This window comes from Cryptotermes secundus, unplaced genomic scaffold, assembly GCF_002891405.2.
Source record: "Cryptotermes secundus unplaced genomic scaffold, Csec_1.0 scaffold96, whole genome shotgun sequence".
NCBI lineage: Eukaryota > Metazoa > Arthropoda > Insecta > Blattodea > Kalotermitidae > Cryptotermes > Cryptotermes secundus.
The window spans coordinates 407,573-426,523 of NW_019730584.1; the positions used below are offsets into that span (position 1 = coordinate 407,573).

An 18,951-nucleotide genomic window follows, 5' to 3' on the forward strand; every position below is an offset into this window, starting at 1 on the left:
GCCTTTTGTTGTAATTCATAATAATGTACCTTAATATTCTACTGTAAGTTGTTCTGCAATATATATGCTTTTAATTTCAAACTCTGTTTTACAGTGACAACTTCTGTAAAACAGAGTGTGGGGTACGAATAAGTCTGTGTAATGTCTCGGCTCGCCATGTTCAGCGTGTAGTTTATGGTGTTTACCAACGGGCGCCAAAGACACGATCAAATTAGTTCTTACGCGTTTTCTGTGCAAAGTGTAACCAGGAATTCTGGATAGAACAGACAGGTTACTTCACTACATGTGTTATTATGAACTAATAACTCCCTTCTACGCCCATAACCTCTAATGTAACACCCGTTGGAAATTCAACGGTAAAATTTTCTATGTTACGAGTACACTAAGTGTATTTTCCTAGGGTGGGGATTAATGGCTTTCAGGATTTTGTCCATCGACGGGTATGCTAAAGAACATTACAGGACACAACTCTTCGGGAAACTGGGTGTGTGTCCGTCCTCAGGTGAGGGTGTGGGAGACACCTACCCTGCTGGGCCCCTTAGAAAGAGCTAAACCCAGTCCTTTAGAACCTACTTGTGTTGTTCTTGTTTGCAGATTGAATACAATTTAATTATAACAATAGATTTTAGTAATCGGCTAAAAGGCGGAGCCGTAATAATAAATAAATACATACATACATACATACATAGGGCGATAGCGACATTTATCTATTGTACAAAAAAAAAAGAAAAAAGGAATGTAAAGCTATCCCTGTAACAGGCCGCGAAGGCCCATAGGGTTGTGAGACGTCGAGGCTCCCACATTATCTAGACAATCGGTTCACAGATGACGGTGAATTTGTTAGCCTTACGAGCCGGCTGCCCTTTACCTCCCAGGAATGCGGTAGCGTAGTTGGTTGAGGCACTAAGCTATAAGCCATGGTTCAGGCTGTTAGTCACTGGCTTCCCACCGCGGCGGATCGGGTTCGAGTTCGGGTCTGGTCATGGGGATCTGTGGTGGACATACTGGTGCCGGGCTAGGTTTCCCCGGCCAATCTTCATTCCACCAATTGCTCCACAATCATCATCATCATCTATCATCTGGGGCTGGTACAGTAGGCCAGTAGTTGTGGCAGTATCAAGTGGACTTAGTCCCACTCCACTAAGAATAATAACAATAATACTACAAGCCGGAAGGTCGTGGTTCGAGTCCCGATAAAGTCATTGGATTTTTCAATTGACCTAAACCTTCCAGCCGCACTATGGCCCTGGGGTCTACTCAGCCTCTAACACAAATGAGTACCAGGAATCTCTTGTACCAGAGTCGGTCTGGACGACATGGAGAAAAGAAAATTCTTGCCTCTAACGGGACTCGAATTCCAACCGCTCGGTCGTCCAGTCCGTAGCCAGTAGGTATTCCGGCCCCTTACTGATACTCCAGATCAAAACTAGAAATTACGACGCTCGGGTTGTCTCCTGTGGCACAGGGATAAGGCTTATAGCAACATTCATGAAATACACGGACATGTTAAAGTCTTAAGTCTGCTTTTATCCTGAAGGGAAGAAGATGGTCTAAGAGGGCCGTCTGCAGTCCTCATACGTTTCATACATTCTGAATTTCGATTAAATAATGCAATTATTATAAAATGTTATGCTGTAGTGTAAATTTACTGGAACTCTGCTCTACAAGATGGAGACCTCGTCGTGGATACTGAAAAGAGCATTAACGCCTTCTCGTGGGAGGGGGGGAGAGTTGGTGGTTACGCAAGAGAGAACATGGATGAAGCGTTCTGTAGGAGGAAGAACATTATATTTAGGATCCCTATCCGCCTCTCCTCTCGCCTTGCTCTCCTCGGGTTTTCCCCAATCTCTCCCGTCCCTAGTACTGCTGTAGCATCGGGACGCCCTTGCATATGACGACGCCGCGGAGAGGAAGAGAGAGAGAGTATTTTTCCAGACTGATGCCAGGAGAGCACAGAAAAAGCTTGGCCTGGGTGTAACCCGCTGTCAGTCGGCCGGAAGACATCAAGTTCTTCAGTTCTTTGTACGTTCCGCGTTTGTGTTGAAGGTTTCTGGTTATTGCCTGATCTGCAGAAATGCCGGTAAGGCACTTTGCTGGACACATTCCTTATTGGTAATCTTTGCTCGGTGGAAAGTGTTTTATTTAAGTAAAACTGCTTATTTAGTTACGTCACAATTTTGCCAATCTTCCGAGATCCCGAGAGAGAATAGGAAATTTCTACAGTTGAACCTGCTCTTGTTCTCAGGTTGAAGGTGCTTACCCATATGGGCTGTTTAGAAAGAGTTAATCCCATATCTTGGATGAATGGGTCCATGAGGAAGGGAAACATTTTAATTATCTCATTCTAACGTACTCAATTTAATATAACATACAAAGTTACGGTGTTTTATCCAGGTGCTTTGTTATTCTAATGTATTTGCCACTGACGTCTCGAAATATTATCTGGTTCGGCTCCGGGCCGGTCCACAGGGTGCTAGACTCGAGAAGTCGGACTGTAATGCTAAATGCACACTACACTACCACCAGAACCATTTAGGAATGAATACTGAATATCTTACTTAGTATGAAATATAAACATAAAATTTTGTGTGAGATTCTTCTCAACTTACGCCACGATTGCCGTTGTGAAGTTGTGTAAGTCAGAGAGGAAATTGTCTTAAGTTATATCCAATGAAGTGTACTTCGCGTATCAACAAAATCGATTTCTATAGGCTCGTCAAAAAACCCTATAGCAGCTCTTAAAAACACGTGACTGTACCAGGCCTATTGATACAGCAGCAATATGGATTATGTGGGCGTATATATGAGACACAGCTCAGTGAGTAAGTAAATAAATAACTTCACTGAGTAATGCGTTTTGATAAGCTGATAGTCGCTCAACTAGTCGAGAAATTCTATACCTGTTATGGAATCCGAAGGTTTATTTCCGTTTTCACAATAATCCGCCACTGGTCCTTAGCCTTTATTTATTTCTTTAAGATCAATTTTAGCGTTACTATTCCATCGATTCCTAGATCTTCCAAGTGGTCCCCTCCCTTCAGGTTTTCTGCTCAGAATGTTTTATGCATTTCTCATCTCGCCATGCGTGCTACATTTCTAGCCCACTCCACCCTTCATGCTTTTTATCACTCATTAAAACTGTACAAGAGGAACACATTTTAGTTCAATATGCTTACTATCGGCCACAGGGGTAGCGGTAGGGTTGTTAGTTTGAGGCACTATGGTACAAACCGGAAGGTCACGGGTTCGATTCCTCATCAGATCACTGAATTTTCAATTTACCTAATCCTTCCAGCCGCACTATGGCCCTGGGATCGACTCAGCCTCTAATAGAAATGACTATGAGGAATCTTTGTTGGACGTAAAGGGAGGCCGGCGCTGAGCCGATTTTCTAAAAAATGTGGGAGCCTCGACGTCTCACAAACCTATGGGCCTCCATGGTCTGTTAGAGGGATAACTTTACTTCTTGTTAACGACAGAGCAGACTCATGAATTATATAGAAGTATGTTTCAGGTATGGTTTGCAACTCAATAATAATTATTCTATATATACGAAATTTAGATAATTTGAAAGGTATGATTCTAAACATGGATCCAATCAGAAATATGCAGATATATAAACAATTGAGGAATCATGCGAATTGTATGTAAGTAATTTAATTTTTGCAAGGGCTCACACTCACCACTTCTGCCAAATATAAGTGATGTTTAGGTGAACCCGTCCACGGGATATGAACGTTTAAGCATATCTACTTAACACGATGTAAATACATCAGAACGGTGGAAAGGTACTTTAAACTAATTTAAGCGATATAGTTCTGCTCCATTGTCTTATTGGTTCACAAGTCAATAGATGACTCTCGAAGTTCGACGTTGGACTTGAAATTGGAAGGCTTGGTCTTCTGTAATTAGAGTAAGAAAATTTCACCCTCAAAATAGATACGTTTATTGTTTCGATTTAGACAAATTATGTAATGCTCAAGATACTTTGCCTTGTTATTTGCATAAGGTGTAGGAGATGTTGAGCCAAACTCAAGTTGTTGAAGCTCAAGTAAACAAATACAAATGTTACACTGTTCCTCAAGTAAGCTCAAGATAAGAGAATTAAGAATTCGTGAGCGGCAAAGCAGCCTGAAGCCACCGTCTCGTGACGCGTATCGCGCAGGTGAGGTCCCACCCTGTTCTGCTTTGCATCAAATTAATTAATTAAAGAAAACAGCTACCAGAATTTCACGAATCGTTAGAAGAAGAGATAAGTTGTCCTTCTGTGTTTACGTAACGAGTATTTATAGTCTAGAGGTTTACAATATAGAGTTTTGGTTGGCCCCACCGCATGGCCAACCTAGTTTGCTTGCTTTTGTATTTCTCATTCCATTTCCCTCAGACTATAGCACCAACTTTTATGTTTGAAATTTTGCCAAAAGGGCAAAGGCAGCTTTCCTGTGCATGCAGATGTTTCCATTCAACTACAGAGTGGGCAGCTTCAATGGAAATCTCTAAATCATGATTGGTGTCTTGGCTGGCACTGCCAAACGCTGTAAGTTCGTGTATATACACACTGTAAAATCATATTCATTTGCGCATCCGGGGAAGAGTGGATAGTAAAGTTATTTATAGAAAACTTACTAACAAAAAAGCAGCGCTGTTCATGCAGGATTTGAGGCGTTCACAGAGGTCATTATGAAGAAGTCTATCTTCTGGAAGATAGCGGCGGACCACACAGCGTTATATCCCGGTAAACACAACTCTTCACAGCGCTGATTTTCCTTGCAAAAACTTCATCAGCTTAAATAATCCGCAACAACTTATGGGATCAAATTCTCTTAGCCAGAGACGGTACAGAACGTTATGATTATGAACAGCAATAGGAGCAGCAGCAGCAGCAGTAGCAGCAGCAGCAACAGTAGTAGTAGTAGTAGTAGTAGAAGCAGTATCAGTAGTAGTAGTAGTAGCAGTAGTAGTATCAGTAGCAGCAGCAGTAGTAGTAGTAGTAGTAGTAGTAGAAGCAGTATCAGTAGTGTTAGTAGTAGTAGTAGTAGCAGTATCAGTAGTATCAGTAGTAGTAGCAGTAGTAGTAGCATCAGTAGCAGCAGCAGTAGTAGTAGTAGTAGTAGTAGCAGAATTGCTAGTGGTAGTATAAGAAATAGTAGTATCAGTAGCAGCAGCAGTAGTAGTATAAGTAGTATAGTAGGAGCAGTAGCAGTATCAGTGGTGGTGGTAGTAGTAGTAGTAGTGGTAGTAAAGTTGTTCCATGTGCCTAGAATCATAAGATGATGTGCAGGGCAGACGGAAGTAGATCGTAAGGCATTCCTAAGAGTGTCAATAGCTGTGAGTGGCTAGCTTTGCGCTCCGGCCGCTTTATCTCCGAGGAAAGATCTGTCGAAGACTAACGTAATGCAGCTAATTTGGACGTAACTGTCAGCAAAACTAACAGCACCCCCACCCTGTCACTAGTAGGACTATGTTAGAACACATAGTAGTAAGAATAATAATAATAATAATGTTTCCTTAGTTAAGACGTTTGTGGGGCGATAAAGTGAAGGATTTGAGACTTTTACACGAAATGGGAGCGATCACCCTCACGCTCCAGCTACTGTACCAGCAGGGAAATTAGTTTTATTAATAATGATAATAATACTAATACTGAGTCTAATGTAATCTCTCTTTCAATATGAATGTCACAAAATCATGAACGCCAGGGACATACATTTTAGAGAAATGCGTACATAAATTCAGAGATGTAATTTGCTAAAATAAATCTGAAGTATAATCACAACACAAGCTTCTCTGTTAACGTCACGGTTTGTTAGCTTCGATAAAATATCTCCTGCATACAAAGGTTTTATAAATTCTGTAAATTCTGGTAAATCACAGAGCAGCACGGCAGGAAGTTGTGCTCCAGCTGTGTACGTGTCCCTACGCGTTCCTGCTTTGTAATTAGGGTGTACCAGTTATGACGTTCTTTGGCACCAGGACACTTTTAGACTTGACACGCCAAGTGTGTCAGACCGACTCGGGGGATAACAGATGCCTAAAATGGCGTAGTTACAAATATGCAACGAGTTGCGCATGGCAGAAAGCGAGTGCTTCAAAGAGAGCTTGTTGAAGCCATTACTGACGCACATGCGTATAAATGTCCATATTTCTTCAAAGTTGGGAATAAGGAACTTCCGAATATTGAATGTTACATACATAAATCAAGAGAATTGTTAATACATTTTTCGTTTAGTTCTATCGTATTTGGAAAAGCCGGTATAGCGACGGGCTATTGGCTGTGTGGCTAGAGTTCGAATCCCGGCAGGGGCAAAATTATTTGTTCTCCACGGTGTCAAGTCCGCTTCTGGGACCCACCGAACCTCCTATCCAATGGGTACAGGGGGCCTCTTTCTCCGGGGACAAAGCGGCAGGGGCGTGAAACTGACAGCTCATCTCCTTCTAGTTCGAGATCAAGAATGGTGGAGTTATACCTCCACTCCTCCTTATGTCTTCATGGTGCAGTTGTCAATTAATTAAGTATAGAGACAACTTTACATTTTGCTAAAGTAACTGGCTCAGTTCTTGGAGTTAGCAGATTGGAACATAACTCAATACAGTCTATAATAGTGATTAATATATTCTGCAATGCGAGCCCTGTAGTTTGGGAGAGATGTTCCAATGTTTCGGAAGAAACTGCTGCCTCTGTATTCAAGGTAGAAGAGTGGACGTTACTTAGGGCAGTCTGTCCTTACAGGCCTATATGTGAAAAACTCAAGTCTTATACAATAATGTTCTCTTGGTTTTACCCAGCCCTACCGGGCAAATGCAAGGATAATTCCTGAAAAGGAGTGTGGCGGCGCCGACAGAAACCCTTTCCAATTCACTGCGCATGATCAGTCTCACATCTCAATGAAATTAAATGGTGTAATTTCTGCGGTTACGTCATGTAACGTGTATCATTCTCAGACCTGAAGCGCATAATTTTGAGATCAGGACACCATTTATTTCCATTGCGTCATAACAATCAGTTTTCTGATCCTGCATTGAAAGAATGATTGCATTGATATGACTCCTTGGACTGGGGATCAGCGCTTCGCTAGGGCGCTAACTGCAGACACAGGAGGGCACAAACACAGAATACACGCACACAGACATCCATGTCTCAAGTGGGATTCGAACCCACGGTCCCAGTGTCTGAACGGGGGAAAACAATTCATGCCCTAGACCGCGCGGTCACTGTGAGCGGCCGTTTGTTACCTACTGCGTTAAATTCATTGCTCAGTTCTGTCGCAAGTACGTCACAAACTGGAGAGATGATTATGTATGCAACGAGGAAAAGGAATAGAATGGAAGGCAGAAGAGTAAGAAAGCAGAAAATAACAACAAAAAAGAGAAAAAAGGAAGAAAAAGAAGAACTGAAATATGAAAAACAATAGTACAATTAAGATATTTTGTGACATATGCACATGTTTACTATTAAAAAAAACACAGGTCTATAAAATATAAGCCTAAATATATCTAAATACAATAACACGTGTGACTGCCTCATTTCCGTTCAGCGTAGAATGTAAACTTATATTACGTAATTGAGATCTTATGGATACGTGATTTGGTTAAACTTCCACGGTTAATGCCATGTAATTACAGCACAGTGTTGAAGAGAATGTAGATATATATTTGAAATGGCACGGATCGTACATAGTATAATTACGCCCAAATATATTAAATGATATGTGTGGTTCAAATACTATATTCTATCTAAATATGAGGGCTGAACTTCCTTTATTTTGGCATTGTAACTTCTGAATTCGCGACTTATATTTGTATAGTAGCAGATGTATTTTAGGGAATGAAATAAATGTTGGAACAGATGTATCGACAAGTTAGGAGCCAGAGATATAACAGCTGCTTCGGCCGAAGAAATAAAACCTTCTTAATCTTGCTTCTCTGCCAGAAGTGAAGGTGCTATTTCCGGACTCCCATGAGACACCCACCCCCAACAGCAGAGCCAGAGACGCGCACGCTTAGACAAACTGGAATTTTCTTGAATGTTCTGTAGGGATCAAGCCTTACATTGCAGATACTTACGAGATGGTGTAAACATGCAAATATTTCCACGACGTTTCGGAGTAAACGGCGAGATGTCAGGATTGAGTTGGCTCCAGAGTGCTCAGTAAGTTCTCCATTGGAATGACGCAAGTAAAAATGTGTCAAAACGAGACAGGGCCGTCCAGGATACGCTACGCTCTGCGATGAAAGATATCTTTAGGGCACGTATTGGTGACCTCTGTCTTCCTTGCACAAAGGAAGACAGATTAATGTTAGTAGTCCGTGTGTCTGTCCTCCACAACAGCTCCTTAACCAAAAAATAAAGGAATTCAGGGGTTATATTTCAAAACTAATTGGCTTAATTAATTACGCACAGCGCCATGATGATGAATGTGGAAGTGCCATTCTTAACCTCGGCTTTAGATGAAGGTGATTTGTCCGCTTCACGCCTCTACGGCTTTACCCTCTGGGGAACAGCCCCAGTTCCCACTGCGCAGTAAGCTGGTTGGACCTAATTGCTGGTCTGGACGTAACGGTGAAGAGATGAAAACCTTCGCTGCTACCGCGAATGAAATCCTCTCCTCCCGGTCTTCCAGCCAGGAGACTAGTAGCTATACCGACTGAGCTATCCCGCCTCAATAGGAAATTAGCTATGCCAGAATCTTACAAGAATATGAGGATTTAGAAGCCTCAGAATCACATGCGGTTCCATACACTTTTCAGCAGCAGGGTTAAACCGGAGAAGTGTAATTGTTGAAACAATGTTCTTAATCTGGTAACTGATGAGCTATTTCAAGGAAATAGAGGCTCCGGTCTAGAAAACCAAAATTAACGACTGTGGGGATTTTTTGTTGTATAAAAAATATTCCAAATACAAAAAGGCCTAGGTAATGCCCATCCGGTCTTCTGTAGCACATTCTTATAAACATCTTATTCTACAATAGCAGTTTATAATGTGCTACAGAAGGCGGATGGGCATTGCCTAAGCTGTGGGGATTCGTTGCGCTGACCACGTGACACCCTCTACCCGCTAAAGTTGGCACTAACTTCGCCGATAATCGGCGGTCGCTCGGTCGGTATAATTCGCTTGCGGATTAAAATCACGGAGTTCTTAATCAGACGGATTTCCATGATACGTGATATTGATATCGTCCCCACGTTCCAAAATTTTCTTCCAGCCGCACTATGGCCCCGGGGTCGACTCAGCCTCTGATAGAAATGAGTACCAGGAATCTTCCTGGGGGGTAAAGGGCGGCCTGCTCGTAAGGCAGACAAACACATCGCCATCTTTGAAGCGATTGTCTACAGAAAATGTAGGAGCCTCGACGTCTCACCAACCTATGGGCCTCCACGACCTGTTACAGGGACAGCTTTATCTTTTTACCACCACTAACATTAACCTGCAGACGTCTGAACGTCTGAGCCGAAAATACACAATGCCGAAGTTCTATGCTGCGAAAGACCTTTCAAAATACACATCTGTTAATGCAATTCTTATCTTGTAGAACGTAAAACAAGATGGTGGCGGCGTGAAACCTATTGTCACGTGTAGGGGGTACGCGTGACGAAATGACGGGTTCTAGTTCGGATGATTGGATTCATTAGCAGCTTGGTTACACTCTCTCACTTAATTACACTTAAATATAGCGCTATCGCTGATTTACGTACACCTCATAATTCACTGTTACACTCACACTAGTCCCTTCCTTGTAAAGCAATGAAAACACAGGAACCAGCCCTTCAGATCACTCCAAATGTTGCACATAATTAAGATCTTCAGATCACACTTTAAATCTTCGCAGGTATTTACGCGCTTTCCGTTGCTCTCACTCTTGCTGTTACTAAAACACACTCAAACTCTCCCAGATAATCCCATCTGTTCCGTCTCTAACTATCGTTATATAGCCTCCGCACCGACCACACAGAAAACAGCCTATATTGTTGGTACGTGTTTAAGTCAAAGTCACATTGCGACTGACGGTCCGTCAGTCTGTCTGTCTTGGTGTCGAGCCTCGGCTGGGGCTCATGACCAGATTTTTTTTTCTTATATGAAAGTTACTGTCCTGTTCATTTGGGGCGCCCTCTCTGACGAGAGGTCGGGTCTGTCATTTGTCAGTCAGTCTGCATTAATAAGTCCACTGTCTGTATTTACATATACACACTTAATCCTTAATTCTATGTACAATATATATAAGGCCTCTGTCAGTCCAGGCTCAGTACAGCAGATTATGCCCTATTTCCAGGATAATTCGCTACCACGGCAGTCTAGTCACTTGAACGGTCATATGTCTGACCGCCGCCAAGTTTAAGCCTCTTATACTTTCTGTGGCGGGCTTCGCCTTGTTCGCTGTCGCGAACATTCTCATTATCATGATTTTGTGTGACTTCTGCCTGTTGCCTGCATAATTTTGTTATATAGTTATATACGTACGGGACTTGAAACGCCATGTGCAAATCGCGGACCTGTGTGCGCCTTGGAAAAGCCTAGCGATCGAATAGCAAAGGTCATGGCGCCGACCGCATAGAAAACGCCGAAATCCCATTGTTATTTTGCGTCTATTCGGTCGCGGGTTGTTTAACGGTCAGTTACTTAACAGTCACAAATGCAGTAACGATATGAACTTAACGGTGTCGCAATCTGTACTCGCGTAAATTGTCCCATTTTTCCTGTGGCGCTACAGCCCCAATTTGGGCCTAGACCTACATCCATGAAACTCTCCGTTTTACTTCGGTTTACTAGATCTTACACATTCGGTAGGACTCCTTGGGCGCGTGATCAGCTCGTCGCAAGGCCTCTACCTGTAGACAAACACAGAAAAACGCACACAGACATCCATGCACTGAGTGGGATTCGAACCCACGATCCCGGCTTCCGAGCGAGCGAAGACAGTGCATGCCTTAGACCGCTCGGCTACCCTGACCGGCCAGAGTTGATATATTTAATTGTATTAATATTATTCAATTATATCTATTTCCAGCCTCATTAATTGACCAATGTGTTGGTAGTAACGCCCTTCCCAAAATGTTGTCTGCTAGACCATACCGGCCACGGGAGTTTGATGACTTGCTGCTGTGTCCACAGGCTAGGAACAAGGAGCAGGAGGGCGAAGTCCTCCAGTGGATCGAGGAAGTGACAGGAGAGAAGCTACCCTCACAGCCATATGAAGATGTTTTGCGGGATGGCGTCATCCTCTGTAACCTCATAAACAAGATCGCGCCAGGTTCCGTCAAGAAGATACAAACCAAGGGTACTAACTTCCAACTCATGGAAAACATACAGAGGTAATATAGAAGCGCAATTCTATTTACGTCGATGATAATATTTGGTTTAAAAATAATGTTTCATAAGAAACCGCCAGAGACTTTTGCAGTAACAGACCACGACTTGTCAGGGAACAGCGACAGGCAGCTGTTGCTCTCCATCAACAACAGTTTCCTCACGCTTCACCACAATTACACACAAACAAAAAACAAACTCCGTGATTTTAGTCGGCAAGCGAACTGCCCATCTCATCCTCCTTGACTTGATCATTCTAATTATACTTGGAGCAGAGCACGCGTTATGAAGCTCCTCATTATGCAGTAACACTTCTTAACCTCGAGACTAAATGTAGCCGAGTTGTCACTTTTACGTCCAGGCCGTATTAGACGGGGGAAAGAGCCACCGTTACTGGTTTGATATGAGGCTGGATGGACCAGTGAACACCTCTGGACGCTGTGAAGTCAACTTGTGGCCGTAAGAATGTCACATAATTGTCCCCATCTCTTCTTCATTTACTGGCACCACACTCGAAAGAAAAAGAAGATTAAGCTCTTATCTGTAAGGTAAAGCTATCCCTGTGACAGGCCGTGGATTCCCAGTCTCCCAGACAATCGACTCACAAATTGCGGTTTGTTTGTAAGCCTTACGCACCGGCCACTCTTTAACCCCCACGAAGATTCCTGGTACTCATTTCTGTTAGAGGCTGAGTCGTCCCCAGGGCCATAGTGCAGCTGGAAGAACTGGGTCAATTTAAAAATTCAATGATCACATCAGGACTCGAACCCGTGACTTTCCAGCTTCTAACATAGTACCTCAACCAACTACGCTGCCGCGTGCCCCCAAGCTCTAATCTATTGTCCTCAAACTTGTGGACAGAACCTTGGATCTTTTTTCAAAATTCTATCGCCGTATCCGGAATTTACTTCAATAGTATTTTTTAAAAAGAGATGTTTTCGGTACCGAGAATATAGCGTCGGATGTTAGGAAGGCTGATGTGATGACACGTGCAATGAGTGTTGCCTAACTGAGCCACTGACCCCAAATGTTCCTAGAACCGCGCCACACGTTTGATATAGGCTAAGCGTCTATCGAATAGCGCAACCGCTGGACCAACCTTCTCGGTGTCTCCGTTTTAAACATAATTAATTTTCTTTGGGATGAAGCGGCTTGGCATAGCCTTGCTCTCCAGACTCACGTTCCAGACGTGCTCGCTTCGAACCACTGAGAGAACTGACATTTCCGCAGTTTTACTCAATCCTCCAGGCAAATTCCATATAATGTGTGCACTAGGCCAACAACACTTCCCTCGGAGTTTCTCCCAACTCATTACTCATGTATTAGCCCACTATCCAACGTTTCGTTCAATAGTTAGTACAAGTCTTAAAATAACCTATAAAATAAAAATTTCACACAGGTTCGATAAGTTATTTATAGCAGATAATTAAGATAAAAATTACTTAGAATCGCAACAGATCCCCAGCGAGCTTATCAGAAACATGTTACTGCAAATATTTGCAAAACTTAATTGATTCTTCACTCACTCACACACGGAGCTGAGCCCTTCTTGAGAAACCGCTAAGTGTGCAGCTACTCAAGGGCTTCCCAACATTTTATGGAACCCGAAGGTTCATTTCCGTGTCCACAAGAGACCTCCACTAGTCCCCTTCCTGAGCCAGTTCAATCCAATTCAGATTCCTATACTGTTTCATTGAGGAGGTTCCATAATATCAAATTAGATGTCTATATAATAATTAATGAATAAGTATTTTGTAGGAGTCTGTAGTTATTTAAAGGTAATATCCATTGTATGCTTAGAAAAAATGAAGATAATCTAGAACTCAGCCAAGATTCCAGTAGATATATTCTAAATACAAATTTACAACTTCACGCTACAACGGCCGACTTGATAACTCAGTCATTTTAATGTTGCGTGAAAAGCGCCAAGTGGGGTTTGAGCCAATAATTAGGTTCATATTTGCATAGTCAATGAAATTCCTTCAGTACAAAGAACGTAGGGCTAAATATACAAATATGAAAGGAGGTTACTCTAGGCAACAGAAGTGAGTACCAGGAATCTTACTGGGGTATAAACGGCGGCCGGCGCGTAAAGCTGACAACCTCAGCTCCATCTGTGAGCCGATTATCTAGAAAATGTGGGACCCTGGACGTCTCACAACTCTATGGGCCCCTTACGGGGATATCTTTATCTTTTACGACTGTAAAATAAGAAGGAATTTTTACTTTTACACTTAAAACACACGCAACAGTAATATGAATTATATTAAAACTGCAAGAAACCTAAGTAAAATTCAAATTAAAAATATACCGTAAAAATACACAATAAATTTTACCCTCCCAGATTCCTCGGAACTCCTAGAGCAAGGCATAACCACTTTTTCAATTTTGAGCAATTGCGACGTGTAAGCATAATTGAACCAATTTGTAAGTGCCATGCCATGAAAGCGTATGGGGGAACAGAGGTCAAGCTCAACACATTCTTCAGATCAGGATTATTTGAAGGCCAGTAGTCAGCACCCAAACTGGTGGCTCTGCCCTTTGGAGACGTCCCTGTTGTCTATCGATAAGAAACTTAGACCCCGTAGCCTGTTCTCAAAAAATGAAAAATTCCTGCCTTTACTGGATATCGAAGGCAGATTAAGTTTAAAACATCTGGACATTAGCCATTCCACGAGATAAAATACAGTGGGTAAGATATAGGAAGTCACACGCCCAGATGTTAGAAATGCGACTACAGGAATATGTGTGCCTGCTTCACAGATTCCAAGCAGCTCTGAAGAAGTATGGCGTACCAGAGGAGGAGATATTCCAAACCGCAGACTTATTCGAAAGGAGGAACATCCCGCAAGTTACTCTGTGTCTGTATGCTCTCGGCAGACTTGTAAGTATAGGCATTCTTTCCATCCTTCTGTTTTAACTAAAGGACTGCGTGTTACAAGCACGATCCGATGTCCAGAATCTTTCAAATTGGTGTTTCCATCTACTTTTGGGTCATTCCATTTTTCTCTTCTTTTGGAATTATATATATTTGTCGCGTGCTGGAAGGGATACTTCCATGGAAAGACAATACCAGTGGGCCGTTGCCTAGGCATAGCCCAAACAACAAACGCGTTTCCCCCGGGGATGAAGGGCAACAGAGGGTTCGTTACATGACACCGGCCGAGACCAAAGGCTCCTACATGGTGCGTTCTATTCCGCTGTCTAGGAAATGATATCCGTTGACTAACAACGAACGCTGAACTATGCTCCATAGTCCGGCTTTTAGGCAGCACGTCACAATATACATGTCTACTTCGGTTGTCTAATGCTTTTCACCATATTTAGACCTAGGTGCTGTTTCAAATGTTATTGATCTGTATTTCCTTCTGTCATGAGTTCGATTCATGTGGCTCAGAACAGGGACCAGGTACAGGTTTTTTGAGAACGGTTATGAACATTCGGGTTTCGTTAAATGCTTGGAATTTCTTTAGTGGCTATGCAGCTATTGGTTTCTGAATGACTCAGCTACACAGTTAATTAGTTAGCTAGTTGGTTTGTTTCTTCTCGATTTGCAGCAGATCTCTCTGCTTGTCACTTGACAGGTTCATTCTGTCTCACAAATGCACCCGTAGCCCTTGCCTATTAAGGGACTTCTAACATATTCTCTCTTACCCGCTTCACCCAAAATTCACTTGCAAAACAAAAACCTGATTTTACTGTTTATATTGTGCCATCATCTCTTCTCATGTAATCTATAATTTGTGTCTCAGTACATTCTAATTAGTCTGTTATTATATGCAAAGTTATTCATTTGACAATGTACTTTGCATCCAAGATATTTAATATCACTACTTATAAATATTCTTGGGATAAAGGGCGGTGGCGAGTAAGGCTGACAACCTTACCGTCATCGGTGAGCCGATTGTCTAGAGAAAATGTGGGAGCCTCGACGTCTCGCAACCCTATGGGCCTCCACGGCAGGTTACGGGGACAGCTTGATAAGTTTTACGTTTTTTATTTATAAATATTTTCATTCTTTTTCATCGTTTTCCTTGTACACGCATTCATTCAGTTTTGTTTCTGAAATTTCTAGATTTTACAAGGGCAGTACCATTCGATATGGCCCCATAAATTATCACTGCAAATTGCGTTCTGTTGATGAAAGCAGAATTTGACCTTCGTCGTGTGTATGCAAGAAACCAGACCTGTAAAATGTTCTTTGTTAAGAGGCAGAGTGGTGTAGCCATGTTTCGCAGTGTTATCAGTTGCTGAGTAGTGTTTCCATCGGAGCTTCATGACATAGTTTCAGTGTGTTCATGTAGAACATGGGACAGCTTATTTAAATTGTTTTGTAGCTGGTTGAGTAAGCCTATTTCTGATAATCCTAAAGATGCACAAAAATATTCAGCTTGTTGCTTTGTAGCCGGTCAATTTCCTGGCCAGATATGACGCCCCAATTCTAAAGACCGTGGCTGTAACAATGCGCTGTCTCATTAAGTATGTCAGGCAACTCATGAGGCACTAACAGACGAGTGCCTTGCAATGATGAAACAGCGACCAGCAGGCGAGAGCCGAAGGAACGCGGAGGACATCCTGCACTATGAATCTCATATGAATTTACCTAGGATTGAATACGCGCCCACCCAGCGAGAAGCCAGTGTTCAGCCACCTCAATTATGATGTTAATTTTGTACTATTATTAAAAAAATCTTTTCTGGGCAGCAAATGAATACATATTTACCAATTCCATTGGAGCTGAGTTATCCTTGAGAAACTGATAGTCATTCATCTGGCCAAGAAGTTCCCGTATCGCCAAATTAATGGTAACCCAAGTTCCATTATTGCGTTCACAATAGTCTGTCACGGAATCCTATCCTGAGCCAATTGAATCTACTTAATATTCTTGTGTTATTGTTGTGATTTAGAGCAATGCAACATCAAAATAAAGCTGTTAAATCGTAACATATTTATTTTAGACTCAGAAACATCCAGAATATACTGGACCAAGACTTGGACCCAAAATGGCTGAAGAGAATAAGAGGGCATTCACAGAGGATCAGCTCCGAGCTTCAGAAGGTCACCTTAATCTGCAGATGGGCTTCAACAAAGGAGCTTCTCAGTCTGGACATGGAGGCTTTGGAAATACCAGACACATGTAGAAGGCAGGAGCGGAGAACAGAGGAATGACTTCTCAGAGTGGCAAGAGCACAAAACAAGTTAGATTTATTTAACGCTCTTTCACAGGGAGAACATCAATTTCATCTGAACGTACATTTCAATAAGAGTATCAAATATCCTCATTTTTAACTTGAGAATTAAAAAAATTAAATGACCTATAAAACCCTATGTTTTCTCAAAGACTAGTTTTGTTCTATTGGCCAAACTAGCAATCACAGAAGAGAAATTTATTCAATGAACAGCGTTTCCTTTGAAAGTACATACTTACACAACTGATTAATAAGTTCTTGTCTTCTTTTTTTTTTTTTTTTGGACTCAAAATAACCATAATTGTGTTCACGAAATTCGGCGACTAAAATTTATCCTAGATGAATGAATAGTTTTAATATTTTCCAACCGCCCGAAACTACGTTTAGCAAATTCTATCACTTCACATTAAATTTTCCTCGTAAACAATTTTGTATGCATTTATCATTTCCCTAAAGATTTCCATATGGTCTACTCAACCCACTCGGAAGTACCACATAAATAAAATAAGGTGCAAGTCAAGTCAGGCATCAGAACCATAACAATGAAATAGTTTTAATAAAATGCATTAGGCCTACAATAACAATGTTACACAAAATAGTTTTCTTAACTCTTTCGTATTTTGGTCTCAGAACTAAGGGCTACTTCAGAAGAAAATGAGGTTGATGTTTAGTTTCTCTCTTTTTGATTTCCTCAAACCATTCAATTTACAATTTCCTTCATTTTCCAATAAAATAATAATAATTTCCGCTTTCTTTCATGCTGACTGAAACCCTTCTGAGGAGACATTCATCAGTTGTACAAAGTAATGACGCTGACAATCACGATGACAACTGAATGAAGTCAGCAAATAAGCCGGCTGTTTCAGGACAAGAACAGAGGCAGAACTAATCTTTCATGAGCTCTTGACAAGAGCAAACATTTGCACTCAGTTTGCGGAAACAAGAAAGAAAATTGTATCACCAAATGTTATGATATCTGTACATTTTAACAAAGTAAATATACAGAATTAGTCTTTTCACTTCGCTGCTGCCAATTCTTTTCTATCTTAAAGCACTGAGTGATCGTCTTGAGTTGCAAGGAGAGCCTCAGGCCCGTTCTGCCTCTGGACGACTCCTCTCACACTCTTCCGTGTCGTCCTCCGTCTCTATCCCGAATTCGGCGGTCACTTCCTCTGAGTCAGTGGTGCGTGTGCCTGAGTTAGTATCCCACAAGGAAGCCGCCTCTGAACATTCGATCTTACATGCTCTTAAAGAGCAATCGATTGGGTCTTGCTATTCGTGTGTTTAGTCTTATCATTCTTAGGAAGTTTTAGGAAGGAACGTAAATTAATGGTAGTTACTATAGGATTCTGACGATGGTGTATAACACACTAATATATTGGGTTTTCGGACTTTATCCATCGTCCTGGTTTTTAAGATAANATTAATGGTATTTAAAAACTCAGAATTCCACTTAACAAACTCTAAATGAAAGGACATATTAGAAGCAGATTTCAAACCTAGATTATATATATACATTGTCACGTATATGAGTGACTACAGACGGGGCTTGAATTGGTAATTGGATTTATTGAAACCTTACAGAACGTAACTACAAATAATTAAAGCTCCAGCTAATTCACACACGCTACAATTCACTGCAGCATGTACTAAGTCTTTTCAGTCTGCTATGTCCTCACCAGTCATTGTCTGGTAACGGCTTCCAATGTCGGCTTCCTCAGCCTGCGTGTTCAAACCCTTACTGGCCGGCGACTGTCTCCCAACTGAATAAATTCTAGACTTGTCCTGCTTTAAACACCTAGGCAAGGACCGCACAGAAAACGCCGTTTTCAACAGTGTTACTATTGTTGTCTCACGCAGCTGCAGCTGTCTCACGGACCCCGTAGGAAAAATCTCTTCCCAGTTAGTCCATTGGTCCGTGTTATGAAACTGTTGCCTAACATGGGGTGTTGTTTGCAGAGTAATTACTTAACAACGGGTCTACATGCTAATATATATATATATAATCCTAACTTATTTGGCCAACTTATGATTCTCTCTTTATCTGGAAAGGTCTTGCCTGAAACTCTGACTTATTTTCTGAAATATTTTGAAATGAAAATTTTTAGGTTAAATTTATGAATAAGTTTCCTTCTTAGAACATCTTTCAGTCAACAGGAACGTACACATTTTCTAAATACAATTTTAAGTCCCAAATTTATTTCATATATGAAATTTGGGAAGAAACAACGAGTATGAATATATTACACCATTTACTTCTGGGCTTCAGGGTCCAACGTTAAAAATTAAAACAATATCTTTTTGCACATTTGAATGAATACGACAGATGTGGACAGGCCCTGCATCTGGATGGTTCCTTTTCGAGTCCAGTCAGTCTGTACTTTGAGGGGGCAGGACAGTTTCTACAGAACTAATAATAAATTTCGAGAAGGAAAGATAGGCTAATAAATTACGAGTTAA

General features: G+C 41.6%; 2 protein-coding genes across 2 annotated transcripts in view; one reads left to right on the top strand and one right to left on the bottom strand.

Annotated features, from left to right (window-relative positions):
• LOC111866349 (muscle-specific protein 20-like) overlaps positions 1-18,951 on the bottom strand; it is a 49,131-nt gene that overhangs the window by 12,802 nt on the left and 17,378 nt on the right. The window lies entirely within an intron of this gene.
• Positions 1,972-17,510, top strand: LOC111866351 (myophilin). Its single transcript, XM_023855215.1, has 4 exons — positions 1,972-2,080; positions 11,108-11,307; positions 14,066-14,186; positions 16,261-17,510. Exons 1-4 carry the CDS (start codon positions 2,075-2,077, stop codon positions 16,441-16,443), a joined length of 510 nt encoding a protein of 169 aa, XP_023710983.1. The 5' UTR covers positions 1,972-2,074; the 3' UTR covers positions 16,444-17,510.